The 24715-nt window shown below is 35.6% G+C and overlaps 1 protein-coding gene across 1 annotated transcript in view; it reads right to left on the reverse strand.

The window, feature by feature from the left end:
* Tim9b (Translocase of inner membrane 9b) overlaps positions 1–24715 on the reverse strand; it is a 47177-nt gene that overhangs the window by 10888 nt on the left and 11574 nt on the right. The window contains exons 2-3 of the mRNA XM_090370001.1: positions 20295–20360; positions 5667–5762 (exon numbers count right to left, since the gene is read on the reverse strand). Coding sequence (XP_090226127.1) covers positions 5667–5762; positions 20295–20321 — 123 coding nt within the window. The 5' untranslated portion in view covers positions 20322–20360. The remainder of the gene's footprint in view (positions 1–5666; positions 5763–20294; positions 20361–24715) is intronic.

Here is a 24715-nt window from a genome sequence, read left to right on the forward strand (position 1 = left end):
GGATTCCATTGTTTAAGGAGGAAAATATTAATATTGTATATATCCAGTAATATATTTAAATATATATTACTGGATAATATACAATATTAATCTCCTTAAACTCAAAAACTATCACAAAACATTCTACAATATAAAAACAAATATTACATAAAAAAACAAACTATTATATACATAAAAAACAAACTGTTATATAAAAGGTACATAAAAAAACAAACTATTATATAAAAGGTACACAAAAATCACAGATTATATGAAAAACATTTTTACACAAATATTCAAGAAAAGTTTATTCTAAAAATTACCATATAGAATTTACTTCTTTATTAACATTTGTTGTTGATCTGCTTTGCTCAATACCTGAGCAATTATTATGGAGGAAAGATTTGATGTAGCTATTTGGATCAAACTGAAACAATGGTTTTCCAGTTAGATGTATGATTATTATACCTGCAGCAGGTTTAATTGTCAAAGATGTTCTTTTTCTTGTTACAATATTATTCATTATGCTGAGAGCTCGCTCAGCTTCAGCAGTGCTAATCACAATGCAATTGTTTCAAAGATATTTCTGGCTTTTTTAATTGAAAAGGGAATTTCACTCGATTTTAAAGATAAATAGTCTTCGACAAAATCTCTACACTCATTAATTTTTATGTCATGTTACATTAGAAAACTTAAATTTCTTATTTGTTTTTCATGCCATGGCTCTCATGCCTCTTTGCCATGGAGATGAAAGTTCTTCCATATTCCATGATTTCGGGTAGCATTTTCAAATTTATTTCAATTCCTCATTGCCAATGATATCATCATTTTCTTTATTTAATTTAAAATTACTCTCGTATATAAAAAATATATGCAGAGTAATTTTACTGTACATATAAAAAAAAAAAAAGTCTTTTTTGTTTTGTGTCGCATATATATGGCCGATGTGGCCCAGTAGGTTTATTTCTTAAGAAGCCATGTCGGCCACATACATGTGATGCTATTACGGCACACATATGAAGGTCATTTGTGATTAGTTTTTATTGCACGCATGTGTTGCTGCAATAAACTAATCGCAATAAAATAAACTCACAACTGTCGCAATAAGTTTGTCAGTATTATTAAAGATTTTGCCAAAACAAGTTCGTTAGTGCACTGTATTATTCTTTATATGTATTGTTTGTTTCAACACAAGTTTGTGCAAGTATGTTGTAAAAAAAAAAAAAAAAAAAAAACACTAAAAAAAGCAATGGCCAAAAGAAAGTTACTAAAAGAAGAGGAACTGAGAGAAATTGCCGAAAATCTTAGCAGTAGTTCTGAAGATGAAAAAGAAGATTTCGACTCTGATGATTCGGTAAAAGATCCTGACTGGGATATTTCTTCAGATGAAGAAGATACTGAAATACTGGAAAATACTGAAGAAGTGCTTCAAGACTGGATGGCAGAAGAAAACACTGATGAGAAATTTGAAAAGACCGAAGAACCTGAGATTGCAGCAACCGAAACAAATGAAGTTACTGAATGGACTGAATACAAAGGATGCCAAAAAAGATTTGATTTTACAGGAAAACTGGGACTGCAAATAGATGCATCAAGAAATATTACTCATCTTGAGGCGTTTTCATTATTTTTTGACAAAGTCATAAATCTTATTGTAACAGAAACAAACAGATATGCCGAACAGAAAATTCGGAATCCTCTAGCTTCGCAGCAGAGTCGTCTAAAAAAAGTGGGTTCCAACAACTGCTGATGAGATGAAGTTTTTCGGGCTTCTTAAGCGGATGGGATAGTAAGATTGGGCAGTATTGCATCTTGCTAGTCAACCAAACCTATCTATAAAAATAACTTAGTAAAAAAAAAATGTCTCGTAACAGATTTGAATTGTTGTTACGCCTCATTCACTTATCAGACAATGAAACCGCCATTCCAGGAGACAGGCTCAGTAAGATACAACACCTGATAGATGTTTTGCAGCTCAAATAGCAGAAAATATTTTCCCTCAAGCCAAGATTACGTTATTGACGAAACTCTTATTCCTTGGAGGGGCAGGCTGATATTCCAACAATATATACCAAATGAAGCTCACAGATATGGAATCAAGCTGTTCAAGTTAGGTTCCACTGAAGAATATACCTGGTTGAGTAAGATTTATTCAAAATAAAATAGAAGAGACCTGTGGCATTGCATTCCGTAACTAAGAAATAAATTCAGATTTACCTGAATAAAGATTTATTCATGTAAATCTGAAAATTATAGAAAATCCATAGGTTTAGTTGTAAAGGTCTGCAATACTATGAGACAGTAAAAAAATTTATGCCTAAAGAACCCATGTACTCAAAGCTAAATAAAGGGGAGATGATCGCAAAGGAAGTAAAAAATGGAATTACTGTTCTAAAGTGGTGAGATGCTAGAGATGTGAAAGTACTGACAACAAAGCATGCCCCAGAAATGGTTTATGGACCCTCCACCAGTAAAGGAAGACGAAAAGAAACCAGACAAAAACCACTTCCTATTTTAGCATATAATAAAGGAAAAGCAGGCATTGATCTGTTGGACCAAATGGGTTCATATGCCACAACGCTAAGAAAGTGGATAAAGTTGTACCGCAACTTAGCAATATTGCTTGTCAATGCCTACGTGGTGTGCAAGACTGTCACGTGAAAAAATATAAAGATAAAAAGTTTTTAGGAAGAGATAGTTACAGATTTACTAAATATAGAATGGAAAGAAAAACGTGAAAAGCCAAAATGTGATAATACTCATATACTAACTAGAAAATTCAATGCAAACAACAAGAAAGTTAGAATAATGTGCATTTTTTGTTATGCAAAATTGAAAGAGTCTGAAAGAAGATCAGTTGCTTGCAGAAAGGAGAAAAGAGTTTCTACTTAATGTCCAGACCATATTCATCAGCCTTTCTGTGTTTAGTGTTTTGGACAAAACCATAAATCTACATAAATTTGTAAATGTAAAATTCGTAAATGATAAGCAGTTACTCACTTATTTTTTCTCATAGCGCATGTGATGCAAATTTCATCACATGTATCACCAGAGGCCACACTTTTCAAAAATAATGTAAATTTCCAACAATCTTCAGTGCTATACAGCCGACACGGGGCCTGAAAAACCTAATTGTGCTGGACACATACAGCTGATGCAGCAGTCAACGTGTTAAGGATAAAACAATACAGTTTAATAACTTGTCACAAGGTACTATTTTAAATGTGTTCTTACTTTCAATTTTGATTCCTTCAAATTCTTTCAACTTCAACATGCTCTCAATTTTAGCTTCATAATTTCCTTCAGAAATTTTCAAGTTGGCAATAGCATTGATAGTTTGAATAATTAATTTCACTGCTTTTACTATAGTGATGCTGCGAATTTGTAAAACTTCTGAAAGGTAAGAGAGCTCCTGCAGGATGTCAATCATTAGAGCTAAATCGTTAAGAAATTCCAGATTTAAAAGTTTTAATAATCCCAAAAATTTAACTTCTGATTCAAAATGTTTGCACAAAGTGGGATAATTCCGCCAAACTGAAATTGCTGTCTGCAAGCTACAAGCTGTCCATCGTGGCCCGAACACACAACCGACCTTTGTAATTTCCACTTCAAGTTCTTTAGATTCTTAAATCAAGCTGGTTTTTTGGAGATTAGTGATATAATGCATACAAATTTTTTTTTTTTTTTAAAAATTGTCTGCATGCCATTATATTTTGGAACATTCTCTTCACAGTGAAGACCTTGACTCAGTTTCAAAATCTGCCAACATTTCATCTTCAGAAAGTTTATTTAATATCTTGGTTGCCCTCATTCACACCCACCCCCCGATGTCGCTACTGTAACTAGTTCTTTTAATACTGTTCAAACTGTCAATCACTCAGATAATCAGGTACAGTGACCGTGTAAACTTAGACAGGAGAAATTTACTGAAAGGGGTGGATCACTCATTTCTCTGAAAAACAGATGACTGCTTTCCGGAATAAAGGGAAACCACAACACTGGGTTCACCAGAGGCTATTTATCTGTGTCGGGAATACACCTTAATCTTCTGACTGGCTATGGAAAGCATAGTGCGACTTCTTAATAGGTGGAATAGGTGGCTACATAGGTTTTAAGGGTACCACTAACATTAAGGAACAGTAATCCTTTTAACCCTTAATTTGCACTTTCTAACTGCCTAAATTTCCTAAAGGCCAGAGGTGGGAGCAATGGGTACAAAGATAAGTCTCTTGTAATCCGTTCGTTATATGGAAATTTTCTTCATTCTACGGAAACTATTTTAAATGTAATTATCAAGGGGAATTCAAAAAAATTCGCTATAAAGAAGTTCGTTAAACAGAGGTCCAATTTTAATTAAATCAAAAATGAAGCAATTTTATAACACATAACTGGTCAATTGCACCATTAAAATACTGGGGATGGTTTTTTTCAATGTTGGGGATGGGTCAGTTTTTTTCAATCTCCCCTGGCCTCTTTCCCTCAACTCCACCCGCATCACATCCTTCAACCATTTACCTAGTAACACATGTCCAATCCAATTTCTCTTCTGCCTTCTGATTATTTCAGTCAAAAATTTCTTCTCACCTATCCCTCACAAGACTTCCTCATTTCTCACTTTATTGACATACCTTATCTTTTCTATTCTCCTCCATACCTACATCTCAAAAGTCTCAGCAAGAGAATGATGGCATCCTTTCTCTTGCTGAGATTAAACATGAGGAGGCATAAATTCAAATTGAGGAAGAATGGTTGCAGGATAGATGTGTGGAAGTTTGGCTTCAGCCAGTGGGTTGTTGATTGCTGGAACAAACTTCTATCTGTTGTTGTGGAAGTGGGTGACTTGAATAAATTCAAGGAAAAACTAGACAAATTCTTGAAGGGTAAGGATGGGTGAAGTGTTTTTTTTTTTTTTTTTTTGCTGATGCTTTATAAGCTTTCTTTCTTGCATCATTTGCCACTATTAATATAAGATTTTGCCCAACACTGTACAAGACTATTAATACTACCAAGATACCTATCAAAGCTGTAGACCAAATTCTAAGAAACAGCTAAAAATAATTAATCAAAACACCCGATTCTGCCACTGCACTCCCTTCCTGTTTAACTGACAGTCCTCAGAATGTGTAAATCTTTAATCATCTGGAAAATTAACATCTTTAATCTTCTGGAAAATTAACATCCAAGCTTCATGCAAATCAGGTTTAATACTCTGATAATAAAATGAAATGAAATAAATTAATAAAACAAGGTCTTAACCACACGCTTAGCCTAGATACTCTTTCTCAAACTATATATAGCTAAAAAAACAAAAGCACATATAGGGCTATGAACCTTGTAACTGTTCTCTTACTATATACAAAAGGAGATTACCAATAAACAGCCACTACTGATGAGACATAAATACAGGAGAAAGGATTAATTGAAGATATTAATGAAACTGAAATAACAGCATGTCTGGAATACTGTGAAGTAAATAAAACAACATGAAATTGGAGATTATGATCAGCAACTTAAATCAGTTTGAATTATCAAGGCATATCATTCTGTAAGCTATTTAATTATGATGAAAAAGAAAACTGCATATCAAATCATTTTCATTATATTTTAAAATTTCACTGATATCACAGATTATTAAAAGAGGAACAGAATAAAAAAAAAGTGACAAGTTAAACTTAATTTCTGCTTACCTCTTCATTTGTAAGTTCTCTCTGATTTAAGTTATTCACACAATGATGGAAACAAGACTCTGCCATTTTATTATATATTAGCAAGAAATCTTTCATCTGAAATTAAACAAACAAATTCAGCCAAAATGAAATGCGAACAGTAAACATTTGAGATTCAGTAACTTAAAATATGTATTTATTCAAACTAAATTCCATTCAAGCTATTCAAAAAGTCCAAGAAACTAAGAGGGCTAGTTACTATATAAGGTACACATGAAAACTGGGTAACTGGGTGCAAATAAATTGGAGGAATTGAGTTGCTGAATTTGGGGAACATCAGCATCTTAGGCCATAATACACCAGCATATTATGTCTGTGTGAGTTTGTGTGTTCACAGGCTAACCTGCATGTTGTACAAGCTGAAAATTCTGGAATAATTATGGTTGAACCATTTTTCCTTTCATCAAGATTAGCTACTTACAGTCCTGATTGAAGAGACTTTCCCTCCAGACAAGTGATGAAGCACCTGTTGCAAAAGATGCAGAGTCCTAATTGAAAAATGACCGTAATTAGCTGGCATGGAATTTAAAAATGAAGAGGGACATAAAGATTATTCGATGACATAATTTACTGGTTATTTCATTAACCCCTAAATCACAACAATCAGCAAAAAAAAAAAAAATGCATTAGGTACTCAAGTGTATGTAACGTGCACCCTATCAAACCTTAAGCCTTTCTACTATCGATACAAAACCTAGCTAGTACACTGAACGTAGTCAAATTTAGTACATGTGATCTTGTTACTTTGATTTCTTCTACTAGAACCACTCTTTCATACATCACCTTCTTCATCCTCAGAGACAGAACCAGGAGACAGAAGTATAGGGGGAATACAGAAGACTCCCTTACTCACAGATGTTTAATAATGTAGTAACGTTTAACTATATATATTAAAATCTACATAAATACATAGGATAAAGGGCTGGCTGTGATCCTAGGGTGACATATAACACTGAACAACAAATTTTGCGTCATATCTTGTTAATGCATGAAAGTAAGTTTACTTTATAGATTTTGGGAGGCTAAACATGGAAACAGTGCTTAAATGGCAGATTTGCTCTAGTTTTTGAAAAAAGTAGTTTTTTATATCTATACAAGGTATATTTTTATTTATATGGCAGTAAGATGTAGCTACGAACATGCCTGTATCAAACAAGGGACCTTTCTGCCTTTTACTTCAGGAGCATCCCTTTCCACCATCCAACAATAATCAGCTAACATGGTGGCACTCCACTTGCTTTTATACCTTTGTTACATTGCTGCGATGTCTTATTATTATTATTATTACTCTTATATTATTTCTCCCTGATTGGGGGATTATTATTATTATTATTATTAGCCATGTGGTGCAGGGAAACTTGAGGCTTATGCTGTACCAGCCAACAAAAAATTCCAGATTGATGGAAGTGCTCACCTTGTTCGTCGCTGACAGCACCACAGTTTGGTGGGAAGAAATCCAGAAATACATCTTCAATGACACGTTGCAGTTGCACTCCAGTTATTTGTAAGGAGTAATAAGATCTTCCACAAGCCGCTGTGTAGTTGGCGGCTTTAGCATTTCCTAGAAAACTAGTCGAAACATTTCAAAAGGCTTTCCATGCTGAGATTTCTCACTATCACTAAGGCCATGTTCGAACTGTTTGTTTTTGAAAAGTTGCCTTATTTATGGACCAATGAAAATGCCTGCCTTAATCTTCTGTGTACTAAGTCTTGGAAATTTCTTCTGCAAGTATGTGAATGCAGGACTGTTCACTTCCAAAGTCTTCGTGAAATTTTTCATGAGCCTGAGTTTGATGTTGAGTGGTGGAAGCAAAACTTTATTTGGATCTACCAGAGGTCAAATACTACATTCTTCATTCCAGATGTTAATGATTTTCATCGAGTTCAACTCCTCTTCTCATAGTGCATATCTGTGGCACAACTATCCCACTCACAGAGAAAGAAACAAAACTTAGTGTAACCCTTTTATAGTCCTAATAAAATGGCAATTACCTTTAAATCACCACATATCTGCCACTCATGTTTCTGATAGTGTACACCTAAGAGGATGTTCTCCATATTTGTGTATGTTTCTTTTTTGTGGACGGCATATGCAAGAGGTACTGAAGGCAGCATATTTCCATTGTGTAAAAACACAACCTTAAGGCTAACCTTAGGAGCGTCTATAAATAGTTGTCATTCTTCAGTAACATAACTCGTGTTCATTGCTACCAGTAGACCATCAACATCCTTACAAACAGTGAGGTCACCTTCTGTTTGATAGAATTTATCATAATCTTTATTTCGAGTATGAAATATCACTTTCACAGAATGAGCTAGAAGATTCCACTGTTGTAGCCTCGAGGCCAAAAGCTCTGCCTTAATCTTCAGCAGTTTGAGATCCCTGATGAGGTCATTAAGCTCACAGAGGTTTGGACAAAATGGTAGATCCCTTGACATGGATGGGTGCTGTACTTCTTTGTGTATATCAAGTTGATGTTCATCAGCGTCCCCATCTTCAATCAGAGTGTACAGAAAAATGGTCAGGTGGTTCAAGAATATACAGTACTTCACAGTGAGGCACACGACAAATTGCAGATGGTATATTTGGGTACATCACTGTCCACTTTTTCTTCATTGTTATCCCTTTTCTAATGGGAGGCACCATACAGAAGTAACAAATCATGGGCATTGCGAAAGGCATAAAACATCCATTTCAATTCACCCACACATTGAGTTTTGATGAACAGGTAGTGCAGCATATGTGTGGAGCCCAGTTTTTCTCCTCGTTACCTACTTTATACCCAAAGTACAAGATAATGTAGAGTAACTCACTAATATGTGATTCCAACTGTAATTCGAAAATAAGAACCAATCAATGATTTTAGAAGCAGGACATCAATTAAAAGTAAAGGGAGCCTCTGGCTTTGATGAAATATCTCCTGCTCTGCTGAATTCCTTAACTCAATTCTAACACCACTGAAGTATATTTACAATCTTTCCTTTCAATCTGGTAAATTCCCATCTCAGTTCAAAAGAGCAGTCATTGTTCCTAAGGGGAAACACTACAACTCTATCAACAATTTTCGTCCAATAGCTCTACTCTCAGTTTTTGCAAAATTATTTGAAAAATTCTTCACAGCAGACTCATGGGCTTCCTGGAAGTCAATCAGCTTATCCATCAACAACAGTACACTTATCGTTCAAAAAGATTCACTGACCTCGCAATTGTTGACTTCTGCTCTAGGATCACGGACTGTCTTGAAAAGGGTCACTATGCAATAGCACTGTTTCTAGACCTATCCAAAGCTATTGACTGCATAAATCATAAAATCCTACTCAGCAACTCAACAATCTTGGCTTGAGAGGAAAAATTAACCGTCTCCTTGAAGACTACCTTACTGATAGGCCATTTGTCGTTAAAACAAACCAGTCTTTTTCAGACATTTCTTATTTCTCTAGGGGAGTACCTCAAGGCTCACTTCTCGGACCTATCCGATTTGTTCTTTACATTAATGAATTTCTCTCTCTTCTTCCATCTTCCCACCTAGTAGCGTATGGTGCCTCCGTAGCCAGGTGGGAAGGAGCAGCAGTGGTAGCACACGCTTCTTGATTAGACTGGGGTTCAAGCCCGTCCCCACCAAATACGGAGGATGTGGAATGGTCAGGGAATGACCACCGCATATCCCAGAGCAATATGGCCTTAGTTGCTAATGCTCTGAAACAACAACAGCAACAGTAGCGTATGCCGATGACATTTCCATTCTAATCACTGATAAAGACCCTAACCAGCTTCAATGCAAGATCTCTGCCCTGCTCTCTGAAATGCATAGTTGGCTTAAAAAGAATCAGCTTATACTAAACCCAGAAAAATCCAAATATATGGTGTTTAGGACAAAAAATAAACCATTAAATATTGATTTTGAAATAACATACAAAGAAAAACAACTCGAAAGGGTGAATGATACCAAGTTTCTAGGAATCTGGCTAGATAATAAGCTGAGTTTGGATAAACAAATGATCACCTTACAAAAGAAGACTGTCACTAGCAGGAATACTCGCCCAAGCCTCTGCCTGGGTGCCTCCTTCCCTTCTCAGACTAGTATTCTTTTCCTTAATACAGCCTCTCCTCATATGCCGAAAGTATATCAAACTCTAACAAGGAGCTAAAGGATTTTGTAATAACGGAGATAAGAAGGTTGGCAGGGTTGTTAATGAGTACACTATTGCACTGCAACAGGATCAAGAAGAGTTGGGCAGATGGGCTGAGAGGAGGCAACTGAAGTTTAACATTGACAAATGAAAAGTACTGCATACGAGTAGTAAGCAGTATTTTGCATTTCACTCTGGGTTATGCAGAGTGATGTACCAACTGTGCGGTACAACACTCAGGGTAGTAGAGAATGATAAAGACCTGGGGATAATTGTGCAATCGGATATGAAGTTTCTGAGCAGTGCAGAAAGGCTGCCAGAGCAGCTAAAGTGTTCTTGTCAATAATATACAGAAATTTTGCTAACAGGGATAAGAAGGTGATTATTCTTTTGTATAAGGCAATGGTCAGGCTACATCTTGAGTACTGCATACAGGTCTGGAGGCCTCATTTTAGGAAGGATGTAGAGCTGCTGGAACAAGTACAGAGAAGAGCAATGAGATTGGTGAGGGGGAACAAAGTATTGCTCTTACCAACAAAGGCTTAAGTTCTGCAAATTGCAGCATTTGGAGACTAGGCACCTGCAAGGTGATCTGACTGAGGTGTATAAAGCCTTGAATGGTTTGAGCAAGCTCGATGCTGCTGCTGATGGGATTCTTGCTCATGTTATGCACCTGAGGGGGCATAAATTCAAATTATTATTAGCCATATGGTGTAAGGAAGCCTGAAGCTTTTGCTACACTAGCCAAAAAAAAAAAAAAAAAAAAAAAAACCATTTCTGAGAGAGAGAGAGAGAGAGAGAGAGAACTAGAAGAGAATCACCAAGAAAGGGCCGACCGGGCTAGCCAGGTGGGTAAAGTGCCTGCCTGGCAACCCAAAGGTCGTGTGTTCGAATCCTGCCTCGGGCTTGGATCAAAGTACTGCAAAAATGTTGGGAGGTGCATTATGGCCACAGAAGCCGATGCGGCAAAAAAACTACCAAAAAAAAAACCAAGAAAGGGAAGAATGATGATATTAAGCTCAGGACACTAGGTGTGCCAAGCCCATACTCACCAGATGTGAACTTCTGGGGTTAATGAGGAAAGACAGTTGCAGAATAGATGTGCAGAAATTTTCCTTTAGCCAGTGGGCAGTTGATTTCTGAATCAAACTTCCATCTGCTGTTGTGGAAATTAATAGCGTGAATAATTCAAGAAAGAACCAGAAAAACTTTTGGACTGAATGGATGGGTGAAATGGGAAGGTTTTTTTTTTTTTTTTTTTTGACTGATGCTGTTATAAGCTTGTTTTCTTGCATCATATGCCTCTGCTAATGCTTCAGCCTTCAATTTTAAAAGATTACCATCTACAGGAAAATTTTTTGCACATGTTATCATTAGCTATTCCAAAAGCACATTTTCAAGATCCGGGTACGTCACCTTTCGTGCTTGAATCCTGCTCAGTGAAGCATTTCTTCAAACTCTCAATCTTTTTCCAATATTTCAAAATAGTGAACAGAGTACTCTTAGGAATGCTGAACTGTTTAGCAATGTCAGTCTTAGAATGCACACTATTATCTAAGGCTTACAAAATCCTAATTTTATCTGTATTTGGCAAACTATCCACTTTCTTGGAGCCAAACCAATAAAAAAAAAAACTCTAATGAATGAAATTAGCTTCTAGCTGATGTTTATTTCATTATGGCATTTTAAGAAAAGAGCATGGGAAATCTTAACAAATGGTTTCTCAGGGTCAGTTGCAAGATCGTCAATTATTTCAATATATTTAAAGTGTTCTGTCACTTTTAAACGTGAATATTGTAATAAAAAAGTTAAATTACAGATCAAGAGGTATAAATTTATGGTCATTATAGAGAAATCTTTTTTATTTTCAATGTCATTATACTGAATGTAAAATAGCATTAGATTAATGAGAAATTTGCCAGTACCAACCACATAGAACATTATAATGTGTGGGAACATTAAAAAGAGGGTTGCTATATTATCTTTCTTTCCATTGCTCTTACAATGGAGAAATCCATCAACTGCAAACTATCTCAATATCTTCATTCCTGATCTATGATCACCAATATGGATTCCACCAGTGTCAATTCATTGGTGATATATTAGCTTATCTTACTCATCTTTGAGAAAATTTGATGGAAAAGTTTGGTGAAACTTGAGCAGTTTCTCTTGACATTTTAAGGTTTCATGTTGGGCAAGCATTAAGGTCTTCTAAATGAGCTCCCATTTAATGGATTCCCAACTGTTTTTTGCAATTGGGTATCCAATTTTCTGTCTAACTATTCACTGCAGGTGTGCTCTGTCTTCTAACTTTCCAATAATGATGGTATTCCCTAATTCAATTCTTTTTACCACTCTTTTTCTTTTGTATATTAAAGATCTTCCACTGACTGGATATCCTATCCAGAGTTTTGCTGATGATAGCACACTATATTCTGGTTTACGGAAAAGTGCCCCCCCCCGCATTTCGCCTCGCACATTTTGCCCCCAGTAGATAATAAGTAGGCTACAGAAACATAAATACTGTACATTCAACTCTCGATAACTCGAATTTTTATTGAGGTCCCAGCCCCTTTAGTGGAGATTCCATGTTAAACTCTCTCGATTACTCAAACTGAACTTCCGATAACTAACTTTTCTGAACAAATTTTGAAAATGACATTCGTGTACAAATTATCACGTAGATTTTAAACTAATTTCTCCCCTTTTGTATATCTTCAGGGTTCTCTTTCCATTGTGAAAGGATTAACTGTAACTGTTAATCCTTTCACAATGGAAAGAATACATACTCGACTACGAGAGCAATAGTCACGTGGTTAGTGACGGACATGGGGAGGGAACAGTGACTAATCTTATAGGAGTCTTTTCGGTAACAAGTGAATCTTGTTCTGATTTGTCTAAATTCAAACAATAAAAGTTCCTGCATCTGGCTCTTCTCACATTTTGTGGCGCAGTCGACAGCGCGTGTTTGCTGTTTTCGCCACCTCCACAGAGAAGTAAGATACACAGTGGACTTTTGCTCAATTCAAAAACATTCCACCTGCAAAGGGCATGTTTGGACAGAGGGTTTGGAAGGCCCAGTTGTGAAAGTCGTAACTAAACATAACCATGCAGCTCAAGCTGCATGGTCGGAAGCATTGCAATTGATTGGTCAAATACGGCAACATGCAACAACCACAAATGAACGGCCACAGCAAATTGTTGCATCAGTTATTGCAGAGGCTCATACCAATGTCACGGCATTACTTCCTAAAAGGGATTCACTTAAACGAGCCATTCGTCATGTTCGATGCAATAATGGTACTCCTGCTTTACCGAGCAATCTCCAGGACCTAGTAATTCCACAAAATTATCAAGAAATTATTATCAATGGCAATGTACAACAGTTTTTAATTATATTATAAATCAACAGGGATTACCTTTATTTTAGATATAGGAAGCTTCTTTTCCAACTCTCCTAGTCCAATTCGCTAATAATTCTTGAGGATGGCGATATCAATGATTAATTGTGAGTTGCTCTATTCCCGTGAAAAATAACGGCCAAGAAGTTGTAGTCCGACTTAAGGAATGTAGAGAATAATCCCCCCCCCCCATATCCAATTTTATTAGACCTCTAAATTTAACTCTAAAGTCCAGCTACAGGACCAAAAGAAATAATCGGTTCATATTTATTAAACAGTTTAGACCTTCAAAAATCTAATTTTATGCCAATCCACATAATGGTTTCCTTGCTGCCAGAGGTATGGTGTTTGAAGACAGAAGTCTTGAGCGCTCATTGTTGAGACCACACGGTCTGAACACTACTGTTCTGACAGTGAGGAAGATGTCCCACCTGTTTTGCAAAATTGATATCGCCATCCTCAAGAATTATTAGAGAGTTGGACTAGGAGAGTTGGAAAAGAAGCTTCCTATATCTAAAATAAAGGTAATCCCTGTTGATTTATAATATAATAGAATATAGGAATTATCGAGCACTTAATAGCTCTCAATTATCAAATCTATTAAACAGTTTTTAATGTATGATTCTCAGGACGAACTGCTCCCGGATAGCATGCTTATTTTTTCCACTAGTAACAATCTTCAGTTATTGGCACGTAGCCAGGAGTGGTTTTCTGATGGAACAAGAAGTATGCTGCAATTTCTGCTAGAATCAAAAGAATAGTCCAAGATTTTAAAAATCGTAATGTGATTGATTACCTTAGAGGCGTTGCATACAACTTCGGTTTTAAACAATAATAATGTGCATTTATTCTATGATTGATTACCTTTGATTGATTCATTCTATTAAAACAAAATAAATTAGAATTAATAAAAAATTAAGTGTATTATTCGCATTTCTATAGCATATTCATTATCTATTGGGGCGAAATGTGGAGAGTGAAATGCGAGGGGTGAAATGTGGGGGGCAACTTTTCCGGATCCCTATATTCCACCTCTCAGTTTGAGAAACCTTGACCTGAATAAACTGTTTCAATTTCTTGAATGTTCACCCCTTAATTCCTTCAATTCTGATCTTCAGATAATTCTCCAATGGGATGAAGAAAATTTAGTTAACTTCAATCCTTCTAAAACTCAGTCTTGCCCAGTGGAGTATTCGACCCGGAACGCACCAGAACAACGTTCTGGTACTTTTTTCTAAATATCATAATAGAAAATCATTAAATTTATACAACTAATATTATGAAACAATGGCATAATAAAAGGGGAGGGAGAAATATCTATTTTATCCATTGCTACTAAAAATATATATTAATAGTAATCTTTAAAATTAATAGATTTCTTTAAAAACTTATTTAAAAACAAAAATACCTAGGGGTTATACCTAGGGTTACTAATAGTCCCACCATTATGAAGGTGCAAGCAGAGGATTTGGTTGTCGTAGAATGGCCAGATGTGACAAAAAATCCAGACCACTTGTGAAAAATTTCCTGAATATGAGTTTCATCAGTGTTTTAGACTCTCAGGTAGCAAATCTAGCTTGTCATACCTGAGAGAATGCCTGTGAACAAGATTCGAATATCAAACAGTACTGAAAATAATATTATAATTTCATATAGATTTGCTTATTTTTTGTATATGCTAAATATTTAAAAAGTTACAGCTTAATATTCACAGAATTTTTATCATCGGTAATTCTAGTAGAAAATATGAAGTCACAAGTAAGATTCTCCTGTACATCTTTACTTAGTGTACTAAACAGTATAATTCATCCATTTTTATATATAGATATATAAGGTAATTAACCAGAACTCTTCTGAATTTATAGTTTGATATTTTGTAATTTTTAAGTATATTTAAATGAGATTATGGAGTCATCTACAAAAGTTAGTCATAACATGGCAAACTGACGACAGAATTTCTAGCAGTGATTCTCCTGTGAGTAATGGCCTTTTTGCTTGCTTTTGCTAGCTGATGGAAAGTTACTTTTTTTGTGCAAGGTGTTGAGAGTGCAACAAAATTAATTCTAAATTCTACATACTGTTAAGCATGACCAAGTCTCTGAGGAAGCAAGTTGACACCCTGTATTTAATTTAGTCTGAAGACATCAGATACTCAAGTGTGTGATGCTATATCAGGTAATGTACTTCCAAATACAGCACCAAAATTGGATCAACCAGTATAGAATGCTTTGGTTCTGCAGAAGTCTTAATTCTAAGGGCGAGAGGGAACATATTCCATAAGCAAGACGGGTGGCATAGAATCAGAGTATGTCTAATGGGTGCAAAAATTGACAAAGTAAAATATTTTGAGCTCTAGCAGATATATGATAATACATGTGAGGACTTATGAATTAAAGCTTAAACAAACTAATGAATTGGTTAAGAAATGTAACCTTATACTAAAAAAGTGTCACAAAATAGGCTAAAATGTTCTTGTGTTTGTAAGTTCTGCCTAGATATAACAGGAAGTATTTCATTATGAAATCCTTATGGATTTCTAGGCCTAGGAGTCACTGCAAGGCTTATGGGGAAATTTTTCACAGCAGGGCCAACCTTAGTTGGTAGATGGAATTTATTTTGTAAAGAGAGTACAGCAGACTCTCAATTTACAGGGATCGGATTAACCAGGACACTTCAAGAAAGACTACAAATTAAAAAAAAAAAACAAAAAAACCCAAAAATTATAAAATTCAAGTAATAACTAGAATAGGTATAAACAGTGTTTTGCAAGTCATAAATAAGAGACAAGAAGTAGCGTTATAAGTCATCACTGGGAGATTAATTAATGTACCTATTATCTTGCAACCCCTGTCTTCATCCGCCGGTCAAAAAAAAAAAGAGAGACCAAATGTTTAGTGCATTGTGTCGATTCTTATGTTCTGTCGCACTGCAAAAAGACAAATTTTGTTTCATTATTTATGTCAGGGATGTCGAAATTTTTTTATACAGTAGTAAATAAATATATATATATATTTTTTTGGAATCGCGAAAATGATGGGTAAATGCAAAAGAGTTGCGCTTTCAGTTAAACAAAAACTTGAAATTATTCAAAGTTCGAAAACGGTCATCCATTAAATCTTTAATGAAGCATTATAATGTTGGTGACAAAACCATATGAAACATAGCAAAAAATAAAGGGAAGTATCGTATTGGACATGCAAGTAGCACATGGTAAGTTTTTTTGTTTTTTTATCTATCGCCATATTTTTTACATAGATTGCTGAACATTTTTCAATACAGTAAGTCACCGACTTACGCAACTACGGATTTACGTAAATTTTTTTCACTGAATTTTTTTTTTTTTTTTTTAGGATTGTAAAATTTAAAACAAATAAATAAATAAATAAATAAGCAATCAATAATAACGATCACGGCACACACAAATTGCACAAGTGAGATACAGAGCAACAAGCAAAAAAATAGGAAAGAAGAGAAGATTCTTACAATTTATTTATGTTTTTTTTTTTTTATATGACCGAAGATTTCAGTGAAGGGGAAACACATTTCACCATAATAACGGAAAACCCACAGAATTCCAGCTATCGGTAGGCGCCTCTGTAGCCAGGTGGGAAGGAGCAGCAGTGCGTAGCACACGCTTCTTGATTAGACCGGGGTTCGAGCCAGTGACAACCAAATATGGAGGAAGTGGAAAGGTCAGGGAGTGACCACCGCCATATCCCCGGAGCAACATATTTCAGTATTCTCATTTTCATAAGTATCCTAGAAGCATGAAAACTTACTAAGAAACCAAGTTTCAAACCTGTGTTACTAGGTAACCCATACAGTCAATGGAGCAGTTATTGTAACAGAATATAATAAAACTTCAGATCATAAATTTTAGATTTAAGGGTGCAGTGGTTTGCCAAACCAGTTCTTTCTCCCCTACCAACAAAATAATTCTGCTCTCTTTCTTCATGTTTAACTTTCTTTCCTTTTCAGGAAAACAGAAAAACTATTTGTAGGCTGGAAAATAGTTGATATACTGGTTGACAAGTTGTAGAGAGAACCAAACAGGAACTCTTAAATTTAGTTTTTGATAAATATATAAAACACCAGCATCACACAATGGAACAAAAAGCAAATATTAAATTGTTTCAAGTTTGAGAAAAGTGCAACAAAACTATGGACTGGAAAAAGCAGTGGTGGTAAAATGCTCTATCTCTGTCAATGAAAATACAGTACTGTAAACCATCGATTTAATGGACCCCAATATAACAGATTTTGGATTTAACAGACCAGACTAATAATAATACAGTAATGTACATATTAATCTCTACTATATTATTTTTTTTAGGTTATACAAAACTTGTGTTATTATTAATTAAAAATTAATAATAATTACCTATTTCCATTATTGTTTTGATAACTGCCTGCTTTTATTTTTATAATCAAATTCAGGAAATTGTTTTTTATTCTTTCTGAAAACATGTTCAAATAGTTGTTGTTATTTGGTTTTTAGGAGCATTAGCAGCTAAGGCCATATTGCTCTGGGGATATGCGGTGGTCATTTCTTGACCTTTCCGCATCCTCCGTATTTGGTGGTGACGGGCTCGAACCCCGGTCTAATCAAGAAGCGTGTGCTATGCACTGCTGCTCCTTCCCACCTGGCTACGGAGGTGCCTTCAAATAGTTGTTTTTCCAGATTACAATAACAGATAATAGCAGGCGGTGACTTGCGAGCTGAATATAACTCAGGACACTAAATTGCAGGTCTACTAACTCGCTTTGTTTCAGTATCAGTCTGCCTCAAGCTATCGTGCGGTCAGGTTGTATAGAGTGTTTCTGTGATTTCTGAATTGTGACTTTATTTATTAAATAATTTTGCAATCCTTACAATTTAAAATGTCATCAAGTGATAGAGGAGTTAAAAGAAAGTGTGTGAACTTAAACATGGCACGGAAATTAGAGCTAATTAAGAAATTAGAACAAGGCGTCTCAGTAGCATGTGTTTGTGAAATTTACGGCGTAAAAAAAAACTGTTTCTGATATCCGTAAATCAAAGGCCAAATTGCAGCATTTTATATTTACAACAGAATATTACATATTCTTTATTATAATTTAATAATTTTATATTGTACAATACTGTATATTGTATTAAAGCTTTTTTTTTACATTAAGAACAATAAAAAATGCCCCCCCCAAGTTATATTCAATTTAATGGACACCCCTTCTCCCCTATTAGTCCGTTAAATCGAGGGTTTACTGTATTTACAGATACTATATTTTCAATGAGTCTAATTGTCAAATAACTCTTCTAGTGATGTAAGAATGACTTCACATTAATTGAGAAACAATTTGGGTAATTCTAAAAAAGATTTGGGCAAACTAAGATTTAAACTAGGTTCATTCTGCACTGCTGGAATAATGAACAAGAGCTGCTTGGTATTCAAAGCATGGAAGAATTCTTTCAAGCTGATAATCCCTGGTGATGATAATCCTTGCTTACATGATTTAATCATAAGAGGTTATGGGGTCATGGTGTTTTGAATACGATCAACAAACAAAAGAGAAAAAATAAATTTTCTTTTTCAAAAATCGAAAACCATAGTGATGTCAATCACTTCCTGTGATAACAAGAGAATCATTCACAAGAAATTTGTTTAACCAGATTTTCACTCTAAGGTGGCTGCCCACCTTAGAGAGAACCCTGATCACAAGTGCCATTTTAAAAACTGGTTCGCCAAACTCAACAAAAAATTAGGTATCAGTTCTGCCGAACCGACTGAATCCCACCATTGCTTGTACCGCAATGACTCCCAGCAGTCTTTCAAATACGCTGCATCTTGTTTTCCAGGCAGCTGCTCATTCCAATAGAAGCAGTGCAAGAATCACTTTCACCTCTGCCAGTGGCTACTGTTAATCTGTAGTCCTTGTATCCCCCCAGGCTAGCAGTTTTCCGACCCACCTAACACTGCCTCGATAGCATCAGAAAATATTCTTGCACCCTTTCTATTTAATTGTATCCCATCCCTGTAGAAGCAGTCTCTCCTTCATAACGTATTATGAAGTAACCGAGCTAGAGATCGATATGACAATGTACAAGACGAGACTACACAGCAGGTGATTGGAACGATTCCCAGATGTTCTGGTCACTGAAGAGCAGACCAGAGAAGGACCACTATCACAAAGAAGCTGATAACTCCTGAAATCTTGGAAAAAATCAAGCAGGATTTGAGTGACCAACTACAAAAGACCAAAGAATATGGAGAACATGGAACCAGATGAAGAAGAGCCAAAAGAAATATAACCCAGAGCATCTGAAGTAGAAACAGATGAGGTCATGATATCCAGAATAGAAGATGGGTGGAAGAATGCTCTAACAGAATTAGGGAATGGACCCCACAAAGATCAATACCATACTGAAGCAGAGACCTAATAAAACCTTGTGGCAAGTCACAGACCATCTCAATCAGCAAATGATACCACATTACCTCAACAACTCTACACAAGAGCCTAGCAGCAATAAGTCTCCAAGAGAATACCTACAAGGAACTCCAGAAAGTTGTAATCCTGAAGACCTGTAGGAAAGTCAAAGAGTTCCTCAACCAACAATAATGCCAGATATAACCACCCTGTGCACTTGGTACCAGTACCTGTTACAGGGTGGGCCCCCCCCAATCAGGGAGAAATAATATAATAACAACCATAATAATATTATTATTATTTTATTTTATTATTTTTTTTTTCTGCAAAAGGTTCTGGCTTCCTTGCACTATATGGATAATACTAATAGTAAAATGCTCAGGTGCAATGGACACAAATTAAAATTAAAAAAATGGTTGGTTGCAGGAGAGATGTGCCTTCAACTAGAGAGTAACTGATTGGAATAAGTTTACACCCAATCTTGTGGAAGTGGATTGTTTGAATAAATGTAGGATTGAACAATTAGAATAAATGGGACAAACCAGGCGGCAACATTTTTAATGGCTGATGCTATATAAGCTTGCTTCTTTGCATCATTTTGTCACTACTATTAATAATAATACACTGAAATTAGTTTAAAATTTTCCATACTTACATTTCTTACTGCTCCATCTTCACTCATAATTTGCTACTGCCAAAACAGCAATTAATAAGTCTTTATCTATAATAATAAAAATGAAGAACATTAATTACAAAATTTATGCATACTAATACACCTTTAAACAACAGTTTAATAAACTAACATTCTGCATTAAACTATTTTAATAAATCTTTATTATTCAACAATATTTTAAAAAACTTTTTTTTTTAATAAAAGTAAGAAATAAAAAAATTCTGAGTTGGATTAAATTTTTTAAAGTAGCTGCCAAGGCATCAGTACATACTGGTGGGTAAAAGGTAGGGTATAAAACAAATTATTAATTAAATTATAAATACAACAGTTAATAAATAATTGATACAAATCAATGAAACTGGTATAGAAGTTCATTACTTTTTTATACAACAATACCATGTGTGAAGTCATTTCATTTCTGAAATGTACAAATTAACTCACTACACCTGAAAGAGAATATCCAAAGTCTAAAACCTCCTCTGCCCCTGCAGAGGTTTTAATACTCTTTCAGGTATTAATGTTTTAGGTATTTCAGGTGTTTTAGACTTTGGATTGTTCCTGTACCTCAGCAATCAGTTTCTCACTTGAAGGTGTGTAACTTTGTTACATATATACATTGCAGACACTATCAGATCACCTACAGAGGAAGTGATCTAATGGTCTGGGCAGGAATAATGGCAATCCCTTTCCTCGATGATATCTCTAGGTAAACTGAGTCTCTCACCAGATGAGGATACATTGAGAATTAGACTGCAGAGCTATGGTCCAATGTGAAAATCACATTGGACCATACTCCTGGATTGAGTTGACATATTCATGAACACAAGCTGAAATGCTCTCGTCAGCTTGAGAGAGAGAGAGATACAATCACAGATCATCATGACTGTCTACAGTTTCAAATTTTGAAAGAACTAAACAATTGGTACGAGAATTCAAGTGTTTGAGGATATGGGTTAATACCTTTGATGGAATTAATGGGGGATCCATCAGATATTCAGCTGCCTCGTCTAGTCTAACTGTCATGCATCAGACAGCATGACAGTTAGACTAGCATTGAGGATCACCAAATGCTATTCTTAAGAGTTCTATTGGCACAAAAATACACTGGTGTTCAAAGAAAGTGCATCACCCCTTAAAACAGCAATTGTCATCTGAATAACTTAAGTACATGGCAATATTTCTTACAGATTGCATCAGATAAGATTGACATGCGTAGGTGATGACAATACTGCATCAGCTGTTACTTTCAGCTATATAAGCACGTTCTGCAAGAGTTGCAGTCATTCCTTGCTTGTGTCAAGATGGCGATTTACATGCAGTTGACATCACAAAGAAAGATTGCTATTGTTGCTTTACATGAGGAAGAATGTTCTTCCTGCCATATTGCTTATAAGAGTGTCTTGTAATTAGTCGACAGTGAGTAGATTTCTTTCCAAACTCAAGAATATTGGTTCTGCTGATAGGAAAAAAGGAACCGGATGCAAACAACTCTCTCCACCAAAACAGGACCGCAATTTGAAGTGCTTATGCCTTAAAAACCGTAAAGCTTCTTCGTCTGAGCTGAAAATAGAATGGGAAGAACATATAAAGGAGTGGTAGCAAGTGCATTAACAGTTAGAAGATACCTCTTCAAAAATGGACTTGTAGCTGGTTGTCCTATGAAGAAGAAGCTCCTCCTCCCACAAAAAATGAAAAAGGCTCGATTAATTTGGTGTAACGAGCATGTGGAAGTCAGTTACTTTCTCAGATGAGAAGAAATTCAACCTGCAGGGCTCTGATGGGAGACAAACGATTCGCCGTAGACGTGGTGAAGAATACCATCCAGACTGTATAGTATCTACAGTGAAATTCCCTACCAGCCAAATGATATGGGGGTGCATTTCATATCGCTGAGTAGGTCACCTGCAGTTAATAAAAGGTTCTGTAAAGGCCATTGGATACCTGGCTATATTGGAAGACAAATTGCTGCCAACCCTTAAAGACCATTTCAACCTGCCAAATAACTGCATCTTTCAGGACGACTCTGTTTCTTGTCATCAGGCAAAAATTGCTTAAGTAGGCAATTCTGTAGTTACTTTAGCTTCAATTCTGCATTAGAGGTTCAACAGTAACGTGTTTACATTTGTTACAGGTGAAAAAAATGGTTGGCGGAACAGTCCATTACAACTCTTAGCTGGCCAGCCTGGACCTGTATCCTATAGAGAACTCTTGGCATCGTATGGAATCTGCAGTTGCTAGAAAGAAACCAAAGACCCTTCGTGAACTTCAGGAAGCCATTCATGTTTGGAACCATGAACTATCAATTAATTGTCTTCAAAAATTGATCTTGTCAATGCCTTGATGGTGTGCTGCTGTCATCAGGGCCAGAGGCAATTCAACTAAATATTAGTTTGCATCTGGTGAACTTTTTATTTTGTTTTCCATTTAAAACGATAAACTGAAGAAAATTGAGGGCTTCTGATAACATTTCACCCATAATTGTTGTGTTTACCAAAACTGTTGTATAAAGGTTGCAAGTGCTCATTTTGGAATATTTTGAGAGCACCTGTCAAATATTACTTAGCGTTGCCTTAACTATTAATAAATATCTTTTGTTTATATTTCTATTTGTGATGCTAATCATTAATGTAACAAACCATTGGGAAAAAGGGTTAGAATGTGAAATTCCTAAGTGATGCACTTTCTTTGAACATAAGTGTATATAAGGCAAAAAGGACAGGTGGAGTAGGACAGGGGTATGTCTGCAAGGCGGTATGGTTAATAATATTGTAGAACATTTATCTTTTATGGGCATAAAAGGTGACATTATTATGTATATTGATACTAGTGATATTAAGCATGGGCAATATGAGTATTTACTTCATAGGTATGAGGCAATGCAAAGAAAAAGCCATGACTTATGGATAAATTTGGAAGTGTCAGGAATTATGCTCAGGCATGACAGGAAAGAATTCAGCATGGCTTGCACTTTTTAACAGGAGAATTGTTTTTAGAGGAATAGGGTGCACTTAAACAGAAAGGGTGCAAGAATATTTGAATGCTATCGAGCATTCAAATATTAATGGCAGCCCATAAGCACAGGAAAAATTGATTCTTGCAATTCTTCCATTCGGATATGTCTGGAAAGCATGGTGGGGGCAAGGCCTACTATGTTTTGCACACAGGATCAGTAATTATATGGACTGTGTTAGAGTTACTAAGGGTACAAAGAGACACACATATACTTGCTTATACACTAATGTTAGGAGCACAGTAACTAAATACAGTGCAACACTGATATACCATGGCTAGTTAAACAGCAGTTTTCGATATAAAGTGAATATGATCATTTCCAAGCAGGTTATAAAAAAATATAGTTTATGACAAAACAAATTTTGTGATAGACAAAAAAAAACTACCTCTGGATCAAGCTCCTGGAGGTATGGGATAGCTAGCACTCATGGGTTTAGCCCTTTGCCTTAGCATTAGTAGAGGCATTTGATGCAAGAAAGCAAGCTTATGCAGCATCAGCCAAAAAAAAATAAATAAATAAAAAATAATTGCCTTCTTGGTGTGGGATCTTAAATCATCCTACTTAGTGAGAAAAGACATGCATAGTTGTGGCCCACCTCCTCCTAACATGGATGGATACTGGGAAGCAGCCTTGCTGGTGATCACTGCTTCTTAGTAGCAAAGTGACCAGAAACAACTAAACACAACAAGATACACACAATGCTCATTTCGAGGTATTTTAGAAAGTTATGTATCAGCAATGTACCCTAGCATAGTTTAAGTAATGTTCAGAAACCACTCTACATAAGATAACGTGTCCACAGCACTAGCAGAAAAACTCTATACCTCAGAGGGGGGGGAACCAGCTACTGCAATGGTTTCCAAAGTGTAGCCTGCAGAGTTATTATATTCTCTTCTGCAATATATTCTCTCAATCAGACAATTAAATTTTTATAAACAATAGTGGACACCAGGAGTAATACACTAATTTCTATCAAAAATTATGTCCAAGATGGCCTGGCCTTTTTTCTGATGATTTCTAGGAATACCTTAATCACATAGCTTTCCTCTAATCGAGGAAAGCCAGTTGTAGATGTGTGGAAATTTGCTTTTTTGTTATTGATTGCTGGAACAAACTTCCATCTGTTGTTGTAGAAGTTCACAGCTTAAATAAATCCAAGGCAGAACTAGACAAACATTTGGAGGTGAGTGGTGGGTGAAATGGGAATGGTTTTTTTTTTTTTTTTTTTTTTTTTTTGGCTGATACTGTATAAGCTTGCTTTCTTGAATCATATGCCTCTACTAAAGTTAAAAAAAAAAAAAAAAGGAAAAAAAAGATTTTTTTTTTTTTTGTAACAGAGTAATTACTGCAGATGTTCAGCTTCTCCCATTTCAATTAGAGATGCAATAAA

This window comes from Mastigoproctus giganteus, chromosome 3 (genome assembly GCF_048544385.1).
Source record: "Mastigoproctus giganteus isolate SK-2022 chromosome 3, ASM4854438v1, whole genome shotgun sequence".
NCBI lineage: Eukaryota > Metazoa > Arthropoda > Arachnida > Uropygi > Thelyphonidae > Mastigoproctus > Mastigoproctus giganteus.